At 36.5% G+C, this 19,810-nt stretch overlaps 2 protein-coding genes across 2 annotated transcripts; one reads left to right on the top strand and one right to left on the bottom strand.

Annotated features, from left to right (window-relative positions):
• The first annotated feature begins 2,682 nt into the window (after positions 1 to 2,682).
• LOC120485652 (CD209 antigen-like protein C) lies at positions 2,683 to 10,767 on the top strand. Its single transcript, XM_089122864.1, has 7 exons — positions 2,683 to 2,753; positions 5,536 to 5,673; positions 7,223 to 7,344; positions 8,591 to 8,756; positions 8,840 to 9,021; positions 9,525 to 9,640; positions 10,273 to 10,767. The coding sequence occupies exons 2-7, from the start codon at positions 5,589 to 5,591 to the stop codon at positions 10,430 to 10,432; spliced, it is 831 nt and encodes a 276-aa protein (XP_088978990.1). The 5' UTR covers positions 2,683 to 2,753; positions 5,536 to 5,588; the 3' UTR covers positions 10,433 to 10,767.
• Positions 10,768 to 12,829: 2,062 nt separating this feature from the next.
• On the bottom strand, positions 12,830 to 19,131 carry pdk2b (pyruvate dehydrogenase kinase 2b). Its single transcript, XM_039681433.2, has 11 exons — positions 18,891 to 19,131; positions 18,341 to 18,482; positions 16,456 to 16,527; positions 16,168 to 16,352; positions 15,886 to 15,975; positions 15,732 to 15,809; positions 15,567 to 15,643; positions 15,380 to 15,475; positions 14,288 to 14,398; positions 14,096 to 14,209; positions 12,830 to 13,641 (listed from the first exon to the last, which is right to left on the bottom strand). Exons 1-11 carry the CDS (start codon positions 19,006 to 19,008, stop codon positions 13,498 to 13,500), a joined length of 1,227 nt encoding a protein of 408 aa, XP_039537367.1. The 5' UTR covers positions 19,009 to 19,131; the 3' UTR covers positions 12,830 to 13,497.
• Positions 19,132 to 19,810: the final 679 nt, after the last annotated feature.

Here is a 19,810-nt window from a genome sequence, read left to right as displayed (position 1 = left end):
AACACTGGTAATGAATTAGATGTCTGAAATCAGTTTCAGTTGCTTAATAGTGGGCTTTTGGTGCCTGTATCTTCAAATGAGAACAGTTTGGTGCCTCCTCGTCTTCCTATAATGTAAACAGACAGAAACATCGTCATAATGACGGTAATGGTTGTGTTTTTTTAAACCTCGATCTGTCCTCCAGATGGAACGACTCTGATATGAAGACTATCAGTAATATGAGTGTTTATAAATTCCGGACATATCACCCCCTCTCATTCTTGAGGCCTAAATAAACTCAGTCTTTAATATATTTTTGCAAAACAACCAGGGTCAGTGTAGTGTCCTGGATTTACCAGTTGTCGTTTTATTATTTCAAGTGTTGTGATCTGAGCTGTGTATGAAGGATAAGATATGATATTTTCAACAACTTGCTGGGCCTTAATCCAAAACCGCTCTTTTAGATTGAAATGCATTCAAAAAGTTTGTAAGTGTATAAAATGTCTTTAGAAAAATAATTAAATAATGTAATGTACTACCTGGTAAATCTTTACATAATTATTATTATTATTATTTTTTACTTCTACTGGGAAAAAAACAACAACAAATTAACTTAATAACATTGCAGTCATCATTTCCATGGGTAAAATAATATTTAAAGGCTTAGCTTTGCAGACGTTTCTGGCTGTCCTGGATCATGTATATGCTTCCATCTAGTGGTTGAAGGTGTATAAAGGTTAGCTTGAATCATAAAACACTTCAAACTTGTATGTTGACCCACAAATAAAATTCTGTCATATCAACCTCATGTCGTTCCAAATTGTATGATCCTTACATACGCACACACACACACACACACACACACACACACACACACACACACACACACACACACACACACACACACACACACACACACACATATTAGGCTATGTTATAATAATATTAGGTTAAGCCTCTGATTATCTTTATCAACTAGTTCAGGCATGCAGGGACGTGCACAGGAATTTTGAGGGGCAGTTGCTCTGACCTGAAAAAAGGGCACCCCCCCCTCCTCCCCCTCACGGGCTATATGAAGGAATATATTCAGTTGAATTTGTCCCCTTCCAAATTGCCTTATCTGGCCGTGTTTATGTCCAAACGCAATGCCTCATCTTATGGTCTTATAATTATTTATAAAGATTGCAAAATGTCAGAGATGAGACAAATGAGCAAAAGAGTTCATCATATTGTTGTTTATTGTTTTTTAAATTATTATTTATTTATTTATTTGAAAAGAAATAATCTGGATTGAATGGAAAAAACTCGAAAAAATAAAAAACGCTTAGATTTCAGGAAAAAATACAATTCTTTTTTTTTTTTTTTTTGCCAATCCTGACCTCCCCCTGGGGCCCTAAGCAAAATTCTGCTAAGGGGCCCTCTACCTGATCTGTGATGCCGTGAGCCATGTAAACCATTTGCCATTGCCACTTAATACCGCCCAATACAATCCCCCCTCCTTTAAACAAAACAGTCAAAGAATAAGTACAACAATATAGAACAGAATGAGGTTCAAACAAACAATATTTACTGAATAAAGCATTTTTATAGAATGTTAAGATAACAAGTGAATATTAACGTAAACATAAACAAGAAGAAAATAATAAAGTACAACCCTGAACTTTGGCTTTTGGGATTAACTTTGGTTCTCTCTACAGCCTGGCGTTTTCGGAATCAGTAGCCTATGATTTTTATTTATTTTATTTTTTTTTTATGCATGTTGAAGCAAATCTTGATTTATGGTTATTTACTGAGGGATTTGCATTCATATTGACCAGAATGTCCAGCTAATCATCATTTTAAATTCAATATAGCCTATAAATCAATAGTCAATCAATGTCAAATTGCCAATGCCAATACATTGGTTTATCTTGCATAATTAGTGCAGTTGTTTAGAGTTTTTAACTACACTGAGACTAGATAATCAGTGTCTTTATAATGTGTACTTTGATTGGGAGTGCCATCATTCACGTATTGTACAGTATTTCTCTGGTCTCCACATTTCTGCTTGAAAAATGCGAGTTTCATTTCGTGCACGCGCATGTGAACGCAACACACGCGACGCGGTTATGTTTTCCGAGCTGCAGTAAACAAACACTGTTGTTGCACTTTGTCGTTTATCAAAAACAAAACGTTATAAATAATGGTATTTTACTCTCACTTTTGTCAGGCAAAAAGTGATGCAAGAGATGCACTGCCTGCCCAGACAAACCATCAAACTTTGCTGACACTAGAGAGGAGAGAACACAAGTTTACCTGACTGCTGTTCCCGCAATTCACTCTCATGTTTTTCTTCTTCCTCTTTTCGTGACGAGAAGGATAGTTTCGCTTCATTTTGTCATGGACTTCGTACACATTAATTAGCGCGCGACACGAGATGGAGGCGCGGCCTGAGTAATTTGCGGTGCCTTACCATACGCACCGGTCGCGTGCAGTCTATGGTCTCGTGGAAACAGTTTGACTTTCACTTTTTTTTTTTAAGTGAATGAGGCTTTGCGATTTTTATATTATTTTTTTGTCTAGGCCTACATTCATTGTACGATTTTTTTTTTTTCCTCAGAAGGGCAACCTGAGTCGAGAAGGGCATATGGGCAGTTGCCCGGGCAACCTGAGCAACCCCTCTGTGCACGACGTCCCTGCAGGCATGCCACCAAACTACAAATTTACAGAACACAAGTGTCAGGGGGAACGGCTGAAACTCTGGTTGAACAACTTTTCTGCGTTTCGGCATTTAGGTAAGGATCGATTCTACTTGTTTAAAACAGGATTGTTAAGCATGTATCAGAATATTTGGAAACTCGTGAGCTTAGAATTATAAGGTTCTATCTTCACTTTTGGTCGAAATTGAGTTTTTGACATAATCTGATCTATTAGGTGTTTATTAATGCCTGTGTGGTGTTATTTTTGTAAAAAAAAAAAAAGATTAATAGATAAAGCTATAATAGAAGATTATACTAGGCCTACATAACAGTTTTGCCAGCTGGGATGTAAAAACTTTGATGCTCAATATCTCAGAACTACCCTAAATGGAGATAGAACCTTATAATTCTAAGCTCACGAACTGTTATTTGAACTGTTATCTGACATCTGAATATCTACATTCAAGATTTAGTCAGTTGAAACAGTTTTGAAGTTCATTGCACTAATGTTGTGTCTCTGGAAAACAGTGATCTGTGAGTGAAAGCCGACTGTGTTGTCGGGGTAAAAAAAAAAAAAAAAAAAAAAGCTGCACTTACACACCGAGAGAACTAGGCAATTGTCAGTTATAATGTCCGTTCTGCGCCTGCTTGTAATGAGCTAATATTAGTATCTGCAGCCGGCAGCGTCGGTTTTCCTTTTTGAATGACGAATATAGACTAATATATCTGCAGATACACACACTGTAAACAAAGCAGCGCGTGCTTGATTTTGAATATCATTCCTTCTAAACCTTTCTTCGCTCATGAAATATTCGCCAAGGAACACTCAGGTAACATGACGTAACATAAGAACATCCTTAGGCCTATATCTTAACCGTTTTGATTTTTTGCTTGCTTTTTTGCTTTTATTCTCGTGCACTGACTCTATCAGCTGAACAGCCAATCAGAGTTATCGGGCAATTCAACATGTCGAATCGGCGAAACAAAGCCGACGAGGATTCATTTCAGCCGACGGCACGGAACCGTGCGGAACACACGAGGACGCCCGTTTCACATACTCCGTTTGCAGTGCGTATGCGTTGAGTGTTGCGGTGCGTATCCGGTGGAGTGCTAAAGTGACGCGCTAAAGTGCTTTCACATATGCTGCGTTTGCATTGCGTGAGCTGTACCACAAACACTAGCTTTTTATTTCAAAATCAGAAGTTATGCAGCAATAGTGTGACCAGTGACCAACAGTCCTGTTATCCTAGTCCTGTTTTCATGTCCTTCCTGGCCGTTTTTTATAAAGTGATGTCCTGGTTTTCAAAAAAAATAAAAAATAAATAAATAAAACGCTGGAAAAGATCAGCTTTACAGCTAAATATAGGAGATGAGCAAACAAGGAGGATGAGGAAGAAAAAGAGGATAAAGAGGAAGGAAACTAGTTCGTTTTTGTACGTTTGTGAGAGGTATTTTTGTTCAATTTGAAGGTATTTCTTTTAGTTAATTAATATTGATATATTTATTTTTCTAATACAGAAGATAGATTATTTTTTAATCATTATTTCATTCATTATTTTTTAATCCAACCTGTCATAATAAAACATGTTGAGTATCCTCTGAGAAGCCTATCTGAATTTGTGTCTTAATACAACAATTTTCTATCCACAGAGGAGGCATAGCCTATTTTAATTGTATTGAAATTAATAAGGCATCTTTGAGTAAACTTCGAGTATCATTTGTTTTCTGGGCCATGTGTCCTGGTTTTTGGTAATCAAAATATGTTCACCATATGCAGTAACTTTTTTTAAAATAAAAGTTTTGCCATGGCTTTGCGATTCTCTTTTACAAACTTGAATGGACGCATGCTCGTTTAAACACGATTTAAACAACGAATGCATACAATTCCATGCATTACTTGTATATTAATATGTCTTAAAGTAAAAATATGAAACAATTAAATAGCTTTATGGAGAGATTACTACATTTTATTGAATTAAATGCATTTATGGTGAAACTACTACATTTCGAGGTCAATCTGAGTTCATTTTGACCACGAACCGTGCGCTGTCACTGTATTTCTGCGTTTGCAGCACAGCAGAAATAGACTCGGTACGGAAACGATCTCTGCACTGCTGTATACGCACCGCAACGGATCGACGGACTGCATCCGCGTGCAGTGTGAAAGCTCTAACCTGTTAACATGGGTACGGAAAAAAATACGGACCGCATACGCACTGCAAACGGAGTATGTGTGAAACGGGCGTGAAACGGGCGTCAGTCGGCCGACACTCAAAAACGGCTTGGTGTGTTCATGGTTTTATATCAATAATGAGGTTATTATTCAATAATTCCATTCCATATGATTTTTTTATGCTCATACTGATAGTTGGGTAAGGAAAAGAAAGGGAAAAGTAGAGAAAACTCTGAAAAAATAAAAACACTTGACGCTGCATCTTGAGGAAGAACAGCCGGAGTTATTTTTCTCTGTTTATGTCATGCAGCGGACCAACATATTCCGAATATAAACAACACATAGGCCTATTGTACCGTAGTGATTCAGAGTAAGACAAAAACACGTTTAGGAAAATGGATACATGAGGTACTCGCTTATTATGTTCATTTTAAACAAAAAGTCTCAGCTTTAAGCATCAAGCAATGTGTGAGTGGCTATTCAAACATTAGAACAAATAAAATAATGTAACGTTTACAGTTAGGCTGCTCGTTTACAGAAAACAGCACACAATAATTGTGTCAGCTAATTTTTTGGGGAAATTGCACATGACATTCTCTGGCAAAACAAACATCTGGATCTGTCATGAGATACAGAGAACAACAATTTCAAAGAATCGCACGTCACAACACACGGACTCAATATTGTTCTTAAATACCCCTGCAGTTGAGCAACCACTGCAGTCAACAGAGAGACTCTAGAGGTGCTAAACGAGAGCAATGTATGCAAACAGAGAGGGAATGCACAACAATCTGATCGACGAGCCTGACAATGACTACAGCAGTCCAGAGGTGCGATATTCAGGTGAGAATCATAATCAATCAGTCTTGATGTTTGAGGCATGTGTTTCTCCAAGAAAGTTTGTAAAACGTTTGGCAGTGGCATTTGAAACTGTTGAAACCTTGATTAAAACATTTCAACTCTAGATTTTACAATTATGTGGCAAAGTTTTATAGTTAGGCCAGGGTAAGGAGATTCAAATCACAAAAGCTTAATGAGCAATATTAATAGAGATGCATGTCTACGGGGATGCATGTCTAATAGAGATGTTAGTCTATGCAATAGATTGTGTCCTTTGAGATTTTTAAAGACTATTTCTCAGATTTAATTACACACTGTCAGACCTCAGATTTTATTCAGATTTTATTTTATATGTGTGTTAATTACAATCTAGACCTCAGATTTTATTCTCCATGATTAATTCAATAACTTACCCAGGTTGCCAATTTCACGTGGAGCCCACGGCTAAACTTTGTGAAAAACATTTGAATGTTTTTTGATGATAAAGTGATAGCCATTTGTTCAATGTTGTATTGATGTTACCACTGCATTTAATTGATGATAATATTCTTCTTTGACATTTAGTACATTTAATTGGTATCAAGGAATACTTAGTTCATGTCTTAAAGACAGGTATATTTCAGTAGTGTTGGATAAGTTTTCCTCATACTCAACTCTTATTATTGGAGTACCTCAGGGCTCTATCCTGGGCCTGCTTCTTTTTTACGTGTATGCTTCTTGCATGGGAATATTATTAGGAGGCACTATGTTTCTTTTAATTTTTAATCTGATGGTACTCAGCTTTATTTGCTGTTGAAAGCTGCCAACTCCATTCAACATTTGCTGGACTGTCTCGAGGATATTGGTTGTCAAATAACTTTCTCCAACTCAATGAAGACAACGCTGAAATAATTATCTTTGGTCTCCTGATATTGAGAGGTTATCTTATTAATGAGTTTGGTAATCAACCTTGACACCAAGTTGGTGTCATCCTGGACTCCGAATTATGCATAATAGATTTTAAGAAGGTTATTTATGCTTTTATTACATCACGTTTAGACTATTGTAATGAGTATTTGGGTCTCCCTCATTCATCCCTTGCTCACCTCCAGATGGTTCAAAACCACTATTACATTGACCAATATGTGTTTCTCAACAGATGATTCTAAATGATTACTTTTGACACTTTCCTGAACATGAACATTTGTTACCTTTTTGGGCAATTATTCATTCTCGGTTGCTCCGTAATTGTCCAGTTGTTTTAAATGTTTATCAGTTTATGCTATAAAAAATTCCTGCTTGACCAACACACAACGTTATTTGATGAAGTACTCATCAATACTCTCAGGGTTTGAGATAACCTGGCAGTGGAAAATACTGTAAATCATTCACTGAAATGGGTTACATGTAATCCAAAAAAAAGTTTTCAAAATCTTTTATTTCTTGCAAAATAAATGTCATGTAAAAATGCTCAATTTGTTTAACAAAATTTGCACAAAAGTGCATTGTTAGACTTGGTCGTTTTTACACAATTGTTATATTGTAAATCGTTGTTTTATTTGTTTGTTCACAGTTTTACCGAATGCTGCTGGTAAAAGAGGAAAGCAATTTTGCCAAGAACCCTTCAAAGTTGCAACAGCGTGCCTGACTGCCTTCTGCCTCATCTTACTCATGGTCCTGGTGGTCACAAGTATGGTACTTCTTCTTTCTCACATACATGACTTGCGCAATTCGGTGTGATTGTGTTTATTAACAAGTAGGGCTGAGCATTGGGAAAGTAATGGGAAACATTCCACACCAACAATGACTTTAATGACATTGCATTCTAAATACATAGACATTAAAGGAGTAGTTCACTTTTAAAAAAAACTTTTGCTGATAATTTACTCACCCCCATGTCATCCAAGATGTCCATGTCTTTCTTTCTTTAATCGAAAAGAAATTAAGATTTTTCTCCATATAATGGACTTCAATGGGAACCAAACGGTTCAAGGTCCAAAAGACAGTTTCAGTGCAAACTGTTTAAAAAAGGGTCTTTAAACGATTCCAGACGATGAATAAGAGTCTTATCAGGAGAAACGATCACTCATTTAAAAAAAAAAAAATAACAAAGTTTAAGTTTATAAGCTCAAATGGTCGCCTTGCTCTGTTCTGTGATGCAGAACAGAGCAAATCTCCAACTCTCGTGACTCTCCTGTTTGAACTCGTTCATCAAAATGAACAATTTTTTTCCCGAGTCAACTTCGTTGAATGAACCAAATGACATGAAAAAGATTTGTTCATTTTGATAATTGAGTTCAAACAGGAGAGTCACACAGAAAGGAACAAGGTGACCATTTGAACTTAGAAAACTTTAACTTTGTTTTTTGTTTTTTAATGACCGATCGTTTCGCTTGATAAGACCCTTAATTATCGTCTGGAATCGTTAAAAGCCCTTTGAACAGTTTGCAGTTTGCACTGAAACTGTCTTTTGGACCTTGAACCGTTTGGTTCCCATTGAAGTCCATTATATGGAGAAAATCCTGGAATGTTTTCATCAAAAAACCTTAATTTCTTTTCGACTGCAGAAAGAATGACATGGACATCTTGGATGACATGGGGGTGAGTAAATTATCAGCATAAGTTTTTTGAAAAGTGAACTACTCCTTTAAGAGGTGTGTGCCACAGTGTATTTGCAGATTGAGTTCTATTTTCGATTCCATTCGACTCATTTTGTTCGATATTTCTAACTATTAAACAGTTCAATTGCTATTTATCTTCCAGATAACACATAATAATAAAACAAAAACATGCATTTCTTGTGTAAAACAGTCAAGTTATAATAAAAGTACAACTCATAAACACATCAGTTTCATTGTAAACTTCATCTTTCTATCTTTATTTCTCAAAATATTTTTATCGACAACCCACATATGCTTTTATTTATTCTGTCTTAGGTAAGGGCCATTCCTCTGATCAGGATTCCCCCTCCAGCGTTTCTGAAACACACATGCAGACGGGCTGCGCTAATGTAACGGCTCTGACTGAAGAACTGCAGACTGTGAAGAAGGAGAAGAGGGAACTTGAGAGAGAGTGGTCGCAGTTGAAGGACAAAATCACTGAGCTTGGTTCGTGAGGTGCAAGTGCATTTGTGTTTTTAACAAGCAATCTCTTGCATTTCATAACATCTAAAAATGTTGGGTCTTTTTAGAGGCAACCACTGCACCATGCACCTCTCCAGCACCAACGAAGAGTCCCTGCCCTGAAGACTGGAAGCTCTTTAACGGGAGCTGTTACTTCATCTCGGTGACTAGCAGGAGTTGGTCAGACAGTCAGAAGTACTGCAAGCGGAATGGAGGACACCTGGCCATCATCCACACGCCTGAGGAACAGGTGAGGACAGACGAGAGCTGTGCAGATGTACTCGCAGAACATCTAAGGACCTCAAGTAACACTGACAGTCCACATCTAAATGTGTGTGTGTAAAAAAAGAGAACAGAAACTGCTAAATATGCAATAGAGGAAGGGATCTTAGCTGAAACATGTGAGGCATTCAAATTGATTACTAAGGTTTTTTCCCCCATTGATTTGAATGATATTTGACTTATTGTCCAGATAAAGACATTCATATGTCCATATGTTTTGTTGCATACTACTTTTATCAGATACATAATTTTTGGTCACTTGTTAATGTGGATGTTCCATGGTCAAACCATATTACATTAACCAATATGCGTTTGTCAACAGATTATTCTAAAGGATTACTTTTTACACTTTTCTGAATATGAACATTTGTTACCTTCTTATCATAGCTGAAACATGTGAGGCTTTAAAATTGATTAGTACGTTTTCCCCCCATTGATTTTAATGATATTTGACTTATTGTCCGGATAAAGACGTTCATATGGAACCTGCTGCCCCGTGGACACTGGAACGCTTACTGGTTTGGCATAAGTGATGAAGAAGTAGAAGAAGACTGGTACTGGGTGGACGGAACCAAACTGGTTGGAGGGTAAGAATGTCAAATTTCTCACACTAGAAGTCCAAGCTTCAGTACTAGATGACACATCTCACATTGAGTTCAAACTACTGAATCATCTCATTCTTCCTGAAAATTATTAGAGGTCTTGCATTCCCTCATTTTTTATTCAAAAATCCTCAATATTTAATGATAATCTGACTTTTATTAATGTTAGTGACTCCTTGGGAATCAGGAATTGATATTTTACCTTTTAAATATAGACTGTAATTATTAAAGGGAAAATTACAGGACTTTTATTTTGTGCTCATATTATTTTATTTTATTTATGCAAAAATAAAAATTCTTATTACAGCCTGATTAATTATAGAAATGTATTATTAAATGAATAAGGATATAAAATGGTCATATAGACATACAATTACAACTGTTTTGAGTGCTACAGAATATAGATATTAACGTTACATGTGGACTTACTGTACAGAGAAAATAAAAAAAAAATGCTAAATGCAATGTTCCTTTGAAAAAGTTGAGAAAAACCTTATTAAACATATTTTAGCACCACTTTAATTTACTGTTGTCATTTATTATTATTATTATTATGCTGTTTCCATAAGGAAACCAGGATGTCTGACTGGAACTAACCCATTGCTTTTCCTCCATAGTTTCTGGGAAGATGGCGAGCCCAACAACCATATCAATGAAGACTGTGGCTACATGATAAAGACAGATGTTTTAACCCGTGTGGCTACAAAGAGCTGGTATGATGCGCCGTGCTACATGTCCTTGCCCTGGATCTGTGAGAAGACGACTGAGTCCACTTGATCATTGCTCCCACCAATCCAAACAGACCATTAGCAATACAATCTGTAATGCAATTACCATTGTGTTTAGCAGGCCTGGTCTCAGGGTTTTAAATGTTTGAAAAAAGAAAAGAAAGACTGCAGTAAGGAGTCAAAAAAAAAAAGCAACTAACTGTCTATTTTATCCTAACATTATATGTGCGTTTAGTTTGATCTAACTTTAGTTATGCTTTTTACCAAGGGATGATTTTTGTAAAGTAGTTACGTGCTTGAATTTAATATAAAGATCAATTGATTTATCAGTTTTCAATGTAAAACTTATTGTCTTTTCTTGAACAACTAAACGTCTTTGAATGACTTATGCTGTGTTTGCAGTTCTGGGGTAACTATTATAACTATATAACCTTTAAGGAAATACCTGTTTTGTTTTTTGTTAAAACTTTGGTTCGGCAGTTCCACTTACACTCAGTAGGGTGCAGCATTGAGTCAAAGTTTTGAACATCAGTTTGAGTTTAGCGTGCACCAACCCTGGTTTTAAGCACTCTGAATTTGCTCTACTTTTAGCGGTGTTCATTGCTATAGTAATTTGCTCATCGCTTCACAATCGAGTGCTTCATGCGTTAAAATAATTGAATGCACCGCGAGCCATATTATCCCTTACATACATTATCAACAATATAAACTTCACAACTTTTACTTGCACTGATATAGCAACTGTTTTTTTTTTAGTTGTCCTCTTTCAACTCTTTTCTTGATGTGTAAATGCATGTGTAATATTTTCAGAACATGTGATTGGCTGTCCACTACTGATGTCACACTTTCTTGTGCATGCTCCATACTTTATTCCTAAACTCAGGATCAAAGCCTGAGTTGTCAGAAAGTTGATAATCCTGATCGGATTGGTTTGGTTTTGTCAACTCAAAACTAGTCTTCTAACCCTGAGTTTGTTCAACTTCCATCAACTTGATTTAGTTTTCTTTTTCTCTTCATATTTGATTTGTGGATTTTGCAACGTAAATGATGACGAACTGATCTCATCCTAATGTTAAAAATAATCATAATAACCTTTAAAAGCCATGCCGATGCCTGTGTTGAAAGTCAAAGTCTTTGGCAGGCACAAATAATCTTTCGATCGTCTTTCTCTCTTTTTTTTTTTTGCATATAAAACAAGTGCTCAGTTGCCCTGTCTAGTTTGCGTTTACGTAAGATGTGCATGCATGGATGCATTTTGGGTCATGTACTTTCACGTCCCATCCGACTGTTTTTTATGACGGAGACATAACTGATTGCCAAGGTTTCTATAGCACAGTGAGGCCTACTATATTTGACCTATGTCAGCATAATCTTAATCATAGTCCATAAACAGGTTGGGTCAGACTGATAGAGAGCAGTACGTGAGCTACATGCATTGTGTTTTCAGATCATCATTTAAGCAATGTTCTCAGCAAAACACATTTGTTAAAGGGATAGTTCGCCAAAAAATTAAATTCTGTCATCATTTGCTCACCCTCAAGTTTTTCCAAACTTGTATGAATTTTAGTTCTTCTGCTGAACACAAATAAAATAATTTGAAGAATGTTGGGAACCGAACAGTTGATGGACCCCATTGACTTCCATAGTTTGTTTTTTTAATATTATTGAAGTCAATGGGGTCCATCAACTGTTTGGTTACCAACATTCTTCAAATTATTTTATTTGTGTTCAGCAACCGAACAGTTGATGGTCCCCATTGACTTCCATAGTTTGTTTTTTTAATATTATGGAAGTCAATGGGGTCCATCAACTGTTTGGTTACCAACGTTCTTCAAATTATTTTATTTGTGTTCAGCAGAAGAAAGAAACCATTGCAGGTTTGAAACAACTCGAGGCTGAGTAAAATGTCTATTAGTTTAGGTCACTTTTACAATTTTTTAACTTTCATATAAAATTAATCTATTTTGCTCATAAGCCCTTTTTTTTTTTCATAAGCCCACCAGGACAAGCAGCATTGCTTTGAATTTCTGGAGGACCAAACCTCCTTCTTAGCACAAGATAAATAAAATAAATAAATAAATGTAAGCTATAGTAAATAAAACTAAAGCATATATAAAAAATTAAAAAACACACAAAAAAAATCATATACAAATATATGAAAACTGAAACTAAATAAAATAAATAAATACAGAAAATAAATAAGAAATGAAAATGTAATACAAATCAGGATTAAATTTAATTTAAATAAATTATATTTCTTTTATCAGGGCATTTATTTTCCCTTTTGCTTTATCTAGGTCATTTATTTTACACTGATGCTGCATTAGCTTGTTTTCTTATACTGTGTGTGTGTGTCTGCACATTTTCATCACAATCACATAAGCGTTAGTATGCGTTTCCACTGAAATGCTTACAAATTGCTTGCAATAACAACAGCATATCCATCTTGATGAAAAATAATCTGATTTATTTCATTTATATATAAAAAACTCAAACAACAAGGGTCCTTTTAACAAAGTGGTCATTCATAATACAATGAAACAAAACAGCACAGTCTTATTAATATATACTAATACATGCTTTTCTTAAATACTAAGTATCACACATCAAGTATGATTTCAAAATCTCTCTTTAAAGAGGGGAAAAAAAACCTCTTTGGCCACAGCCTCTTTTTTTTTTTTTTTTTTTTTTCTAAATTGACAATTCATCCATTTTCTCCGACCTCTGAAATGTCTCATATCTCACCAGCTGCATTTCCTTTACTTTTCAGTATTTCACTCCTTTGCAATACATAGACTTCTGCAACCTTCAATCCAGTTCACATGCATCTAATCACCTCTCGCCCCTCCAGGGCTTCACACTCTTCGTGCCTGAGAGCTTTTGCTGAAAAACACCCACTTCAGCAGCACCACAGTAATAACTTACTCTTATACCAAGGAATCACCTGTTTGGCATCTTAAATTCCGGCCACATGCAGTTTAAGTGTTCCCATGACAACAATACTCGAAGAATATTGGGAAATGCCGTCGTTGGTCCCTAGTTCGATAGGGAATGCGAGCATTCACAACTTTGGCCTTTCTTGAAGACCTTTGTTATTTCTTCAAGGCAACCAACTCACTTTCCAGACTTGTACGCAGCCATGTTCAGTGGCTCCTTGCTCGGGACGCACCAGTCATCAGCTTCCTGGTTGAATTTGTAATGCCGCAAGGCAGTCTTATTAAACACCGGAAGCTTCTCTACTGAATCTGTGGAGAGGGCCTGTGGGCAGAAGACCGTCATTGTGGATTAATGATTTGAAGAGTGTAATGTAATGTCCAAAGTTAACAGGATGTTTTGCATAGGTACAAGCTCAACAAATAAGGTCAGTGTAAGCAACTCTCATCTCACTGATTGTTTAAAATTTTACCTAAAATGCAGATTCTTTCATTGTTTACTTATTGTACCAAACCATAGAACACAAAAGGTTCATTTTTATGGTAAACAACTTTTGTGTAAAAAAAGTCATACAAATTCCAAAATAGTATTTTCGTAAAGCAATTCCATAGAAGAACCATTGTTGGTTCCCCAAAGACCCTTTCAGTGATGGTTTTGTTTTCTTAAAACCCATTTTAAGAACTTTTAAAGAGTGCATGGGTTTGGAACAGCGTCAGGATGAGTGAATGAACATCATTTCTATATTTATGCAAACTAACCCTTTATTTTATGATCTTACCTTCAGCTGAATGACAGCATCTGTGCCATAGCCCTCCATTGGATAAAGCTGGAGATCACCTTGGAAGTAGCGTGCGTACAGGCGGGAGATGGGAAGGCCATAACCAAAGCCAGCCTGAGGGAATAACAGAGCAGGTTTGAAACATACAGTATGTACATGACTGTCATTACGAAGAGTGTCCTATGCTCTCACCATTGGGGTCCGTTGATGGTCACCAAGAGTAGGTCTGGGCGCCGTCGAATACATGTAGCTAAAAAGTCTATCAATCTTCTTAAAAGGAACGCCACCACCCCTGTCACTGATCTGGAACATGAAAAAGTGAATGTTTAGAGAACAATAATGTGGTTTTTGAGCGGCATTACATCAGATGACAAATATGTTTGGGTTGCGTCAAGATGTCAGCTAAGTAGCATGGATATCGCATTTTGTTCCTCTCTTTAGTCACCAAGCAGGGCAAAGGTTGACGGTATCGTTAATACCAGTCAAATCTGGTTCATTTGGAAGTTGATCAAGGGTGGTTAGAATATGAATCTTTAAGAGAGTTTATATAACGTTATTATCAGTTATCGCTGGATCTAGGGCAGGTTGAGATGAATGATTCAAACAAGGCAGTGGCGGTGTGACCTCACACAAGGTAATAGGTCGAGATAAAAATTATTCTCTCTGCCAAATTTCTCTTAAAGGCGTAGTTCACTTTTAAAAACACTTTTGCTGATAATTTACTCACCCCCATGTCATCTAAGATGCTCGAATGCGAAAAGAAAGTAAGGTTTTTGATGAAAACATTTCAGGATTTTCTCCATATAATGGATTTCAATGGGAACCAAACGGTTCAAGGTCCAAATGAGAGTTTCAGTGCAGCTTCAAAGGGCTTTAAACGGCATCAGACGATGAATAAGGGTCCCTTCAGTGTCATGACTCGATGATTCAATGATGAACGAGTTCGAACAGGAGAATCACGAACGCTCATAACAGAACAGCAAGGCGAGCATTTGGGCTTATAAAACTTTTAAATGGCAGATCGTTTGATGTCGATGATGTTGTTTAAAGCCTTTTGAAGCTGCACTGAAACTTTCATTTGGACCTTGAACCGTTTGGTTCCCATTGAAGTCCATTTTATGGAGAAAATCCTGGAATGTTTTCATCAAAAACCTTCATTTCTTTCGACTGAAGAAAGAAAGACATGGACATCTTGGATGACATGGGGGTGAGTAAATGATCAGCAAAAGTTTTTGTTTAAAAGTGAACTACCCCTTTAAGACTTAAGAACTTTCATTTACGCACCTTGATTGACAGGTCCTGCCTGCCTAGAGCAACCTTGACTTTGATTGGTGGCAATGTGCTGCTTGTTGTATTCTCAACAGTAGCCCTCATTGCATTCTAGAGAGGGGGAGACATCAAAAATGACACATTTACAATCTATAATTATTTCTTCACTCCATGTGAATCTGAAATAAAGCACCATGTCTACCTTGAAGAGCTCAAAAACCATGTGGTAAAGATGGGAAGGAACGTAGGATATCTCGATTGGTTGCGACTTGTTTTTTGCTGCAACAGAGAACAAATATTATAAGATCCGATGTAGTTTGCGAACGCTAGCTTACTAGATGGAATGTGAGAATGATCTGTTCCTCACCGTTTATCTCTGCAAGCTCCAGCTCAGGAGATCCGAGGTAATTCTGCTCACAGAGCATTTTCGCACACTCGTATGCATCTGAAGCAGAGCACAGGACATTAATGTTGCATTTGCACTTGTCGCTAGGGTAATATTTGTATTACAGTGCAATCACCTCTGATTACATCTGTGACGTCACAGCAGGAGTCAATGCACCCGATGCTGCTGGGATGTCCTGGCTTTGTGGTGCCATCAAAGATCAGAGCTGGAGATAGAGCAGGAAACAGAGGGTTAGAGGTGCACTACCATTCTCTCATATCTAGTGAACAATTAACTAGGCTAAAACAGGAGCAGGCCGGATTATTCAAGATCTAATGACCTGCGCATTTAAAGTGCTGACTGTTGTTGCCGATAAGTGCTGGTAGAAAGTCCAGGTATTAGGACAAGATTTACTTACTGTGTTGGTTGATGAGCATGCGAATGGAGATGCGGTTCATGTAAAAGCGGTCCAGGAAGTATTGAATGTTCTGACATGTCACAGGGTCTGCCCCAAATGCATCCCTGTATTCAATGACACCCTGGGCCATGGTGGGTACCACATCATTGTGCCTGTTCCTAATGGTCACCAGAGCTTCCGCAAAACTTTAGGGACAGAGAACAAAAAACAACACCATGAATCCTGCCGTTTCGTTTTAATACTACTGCTTTAATATTCATGTTGGGTGTGTATGATTGAAGAACCTACTCTTCAAGAACTCTGGGGTCATTGGGACTCTTGTCTTGGAATTCTAGGATGTCAATCAGACTTTGAATAAACCTGAGAAGGGAAGAGAGAGAAGACAAACGGGATGAAAGGTTAACTTGTACACTATCAAGATGGTGCCACCAATCAAGTAGGGCACCCCCACCCACATCCAAGTGGGACCAAACCTGATTTGTTGAATGTGTGAATTTCCAGGTTTTAGGTTTGTTTCAGAATGTAAGTCCCAGATTAAAAGGGTTTTTAGGCGTGAGGGTAGGTTTTGAGTGGGTTCACTGTAAAAACGAATACGCTTTATCTAATCAAAAAAAAATTGTGGCAACAGATTACAAGCAATATTATTAATTAAATTTAACAAATTAGAATTGATAATTAATCAAATGAATTCCTTAAAAGTTAACCTTTTAAAATGAGTAAAACTTACAACAACAACGAACAAACAAAAAAGTTACATTTAAGTCACCATTATGGTGATCAGTGTTTGTTTTAGGATTGTTTTAAAATTACGGCAATAAAGACTGAATAAAATTGTTGGCAATAAAATATAAATAGTTCTTAATTAATCTTTGACGTCTGTCTGTTATTCAGATATTTTTGTTACATTTTTGGGTGTAAATGGTTAACTTTTAAGGAATTAATTTTTGAGCAATTAATTATTATTCAATTCTAATTTTTTAAATTTAATTAATAATATTGCTTGTAATCTGTTGCCACAATTTTTTTGATTAGATAAAGCGTATGATTTTTTACAGTGTTGCAGTCATATAAGAAGTACATATGTAAGGGTTTAGTCTTAGTTTCAAAGTTAATAAGGAAGCATTTCCCGTGTTGAGCTCTTCAATGTTATTATATTGAGGTAAAGGTAAATTCCTTATATATGTGAGAGTTTGTTTTCATAAACAGACGTCTCCAATAAGACCCTCAACCTACACAATGTTTTCATGCTTGCTTGGTGGCAAGTTTTGCCATTTTAAGCACTCCCCAGGGTTAGTTTTGTTATCTAAAACCAGTGCTATTATTGTTAGCTAAAATCATTAAAAAAAAAAAATTTGGTATTGAAATAAAGCTCATTGAATGAACTTTAAATATTAGATTAGCAAGCGAAATAAAATAAATGAATGCTAATTAAAAAAACTTAAATATTATTATTTATAAAATATTAATGAACACTACAGGCTAGTAGTAACACTGGCACTCACTCAGAGTAACTTATTATATAAAATAATATTTTCATTTTAGATATTCTTTTGAATATATTTGATATTAATATTAACTATATAAATGACTTTCCCGATTTGTTTATAAAATGTCTTCACTTATTTTCCTCCTCCTTGCGGTGTTAGCGGTAACACATGTACAGTAGAACATACTGTTCTCGAAAACAAGTCTGCGTAGCCTATCACAGCTATACGTCGCACCTTCTCAAATTTCACTTTCGGAAGTTAACCGCCATACGTTGCACAATCTCAGACAGCCTTCTAGTAAACAAGTGAGTGTTCTCTGTAATGGCATTTGAGCCCAAAACAGCATTATATGAGCAGGCGTAAGAAAGAGAAGTATCAAATCGAATTAAAAATATAAGTAGGCTATTCAGTTGCATTGTGGGATCATATGGAAACATGATGAAGCTCAGAGTGGTGTAACGCACTGAGGCTCTTCGAAAACTCCAGGCTGGGGAACTAGGGGAAAGTTCATCGTTCAGTTACGCGGCGTGGGACAAGTTACATAATGCACGCGTGGAAAATGCACCATTTTAATATGTTCAGCAATACATTAAGACGATTCATCTTTTTCTTTTATGTCTGTTTACTCAAACTGTATAAGACAAGGGACACTTTTTTTGTTTGATACTCCAAAAACATGAACTTACCAGCTGTGAACTAGCTGAACGGACTGTGTCTTTATAAGTTGGTCAGGTAAAAGGTTGATCTCCTTCAAACTGTTACTTAGTCTCACAGGAAGCTCTTGTCTGAGAAAAGTGAACGATGTTTTCTCGCACGCATTTGTGGATCCTGCAAAGAGAACGACAGAACATCGATAAACTATAATATCAGCAAGAACAAACGCTCGTTTCGTGCACACATTAGCTATATTTTGTCGTCCCTATAGCAATAGCACCAAAAGCTAAAATAACAATGGTAACAAAACATTTTCACATTTTTATTTAATAAGTGATGTGTAAAGCTATAATTAAGTTACAAAAATTATCACTAGAGCAGCGTCACCATGGTTACCCCATCAGTTAAACGCGTTCGCGGGCGTTAAACATATTCTACAATAGAATTGTTGGTTGCGTAAAATTATATAAAAGATATCAATCCAAATTATTTAAAAAATAAAAAGAAGAATGTATTGTTGCAAAGCAGGTGCACAAATGGCCAATATTCATCGTATTTTGCATAAAAATGTTTAAAACTCACCGAAATCCAGAAACTGCTTCATTGACAACGGCGATGGAGAAAATTTCGCGTAGTAATCAATATGTTTTGGTACATTTAGCAAAGCAGCATTCCTCGTTATAAATCTTACGAACTTCATTTTAATATCTGAACTAAAAACAAAACAAAAAGCGTGTGAATCGTATCTGGAAAAGTTATCAGTATCCTCGCGTGAATTTCTTTATTCAGTCTGGGTCTGTCTTGAGCCCTGTGGTGTTTACAACTCTTTAAAGTTAGTTCTTGCACAGTGACACGCCTACATTATTACGTCGGTGCCGTTAGTGACCAATCGGAGAGAGGAAAAGGGGTACACGTCCACTCTCAAGATCGCGATCAACAACGTGTTTATCCTTGCACCTTAGCTTGCATCTGCGTAATGTTTGTGCTGCTACATGTAGAATCACACGACACGACAGCATCATAACAAGATGACACAGTCAGCTGGACATTATGAGGTCAGGCTTCACCCATCACCCAGTTGGACCCGAGTACAGGAATTTACCATAGATGGAGAGCAGCGTCAACGCAGCCTGAAGAAAAACAAACACTGAAAAATAAGGCTGCCAATAAAATCATTTTTTTTTAAGGAAAAAATCCACTAGACCCATTTAGAAATATATAATATATTATACAGTGATATAAAAATAAACAGTGATGCATCATAGAAATGTGCAACATGCTATAACCTGAGTAAGAGTAACAGGTCAGAGTAAGTCGGTACGAATGTGATATCCCATGATGAGGTGACTTCATACGCATGCACGTAAATGAAAAGGAATCAAATTAATGACAAAAATAAATGAGAGTATTGACCTTGTTTTAGGACGTCATACTCACTCTCACACACACACACACACACACACACACACAATTTATGGTTTGCTATCTATCTTTAAAACAAA

The sequence above is a fragment of the Pimephales promelas genome, chromosome 18, assembly GCF_988280905.1.
Source record: "Pimephales promelas chromosome 18, fPimPro1.hap1.1, whole genome shotgun sequence".
Classification (NCBI taxonomy): Eukaryota; Metazoa; Chordata; class Actinopteri; order Cypriniformes; family Leuciscidae; genus Pimephales; species Pimephales promelas.
Note: the sequence above shows the minus strand (reverse complement) of the source record. Positions and strands in the feature narration are given on the sequence as shown.

What these genes read in the sequence shown, in the direction of transcription:
- LOC120485652 (XM_089122864.1), top strand. Translation starts at nt 5,589, where the DNA reads ATGTATGCAAACAGAGAGGGAATGCACAACAATCTGATCGACGAGCCT. An exon ending in TCCAGAGGTGCGATATTCAG is followed by an intron (nt 5,674 to 7,222) that starts GTGAGAATCATA and finishes GTTTGTTCACAG; the next exon opens with TTTTACCGAATGCTGCTGGT. An exon ending in GGACAAAATCACTGAGCTTG is followed by an intron (nt 8,757 to 8,839) that starts GTTCGTGAGGTG and finishes GGGTCTTTTTAG; the next exon opens with AGGCAACCACTGCACCATGC.
- pdk2b (XM_039681433.2), bottom strand. Translation starts at nt 19,008, where the DNA reads ATGAAGTTCGTAAGATTTATAACGAGGAATGCTGCTTTGCTAAATGTA. An exon ending in GTTCAGCTAGTTCACAGCTG is followed by an intron (nt 16,528 to 18,340) that starts GTAAGTTCATGT and finishes TTCCCTTCTCAG; the next exon opens with GTTTATTCAAAGTCTGATTG. An exon ending in ATGCTGTCATTCAGCTGAAG is followed by an intron (nt 13,642 to 14,095) that starts GTAAGATCATAA and finishes TTCTGCCCACAG; the next exon opens with GCCCTCTCCACAGATTCAGT.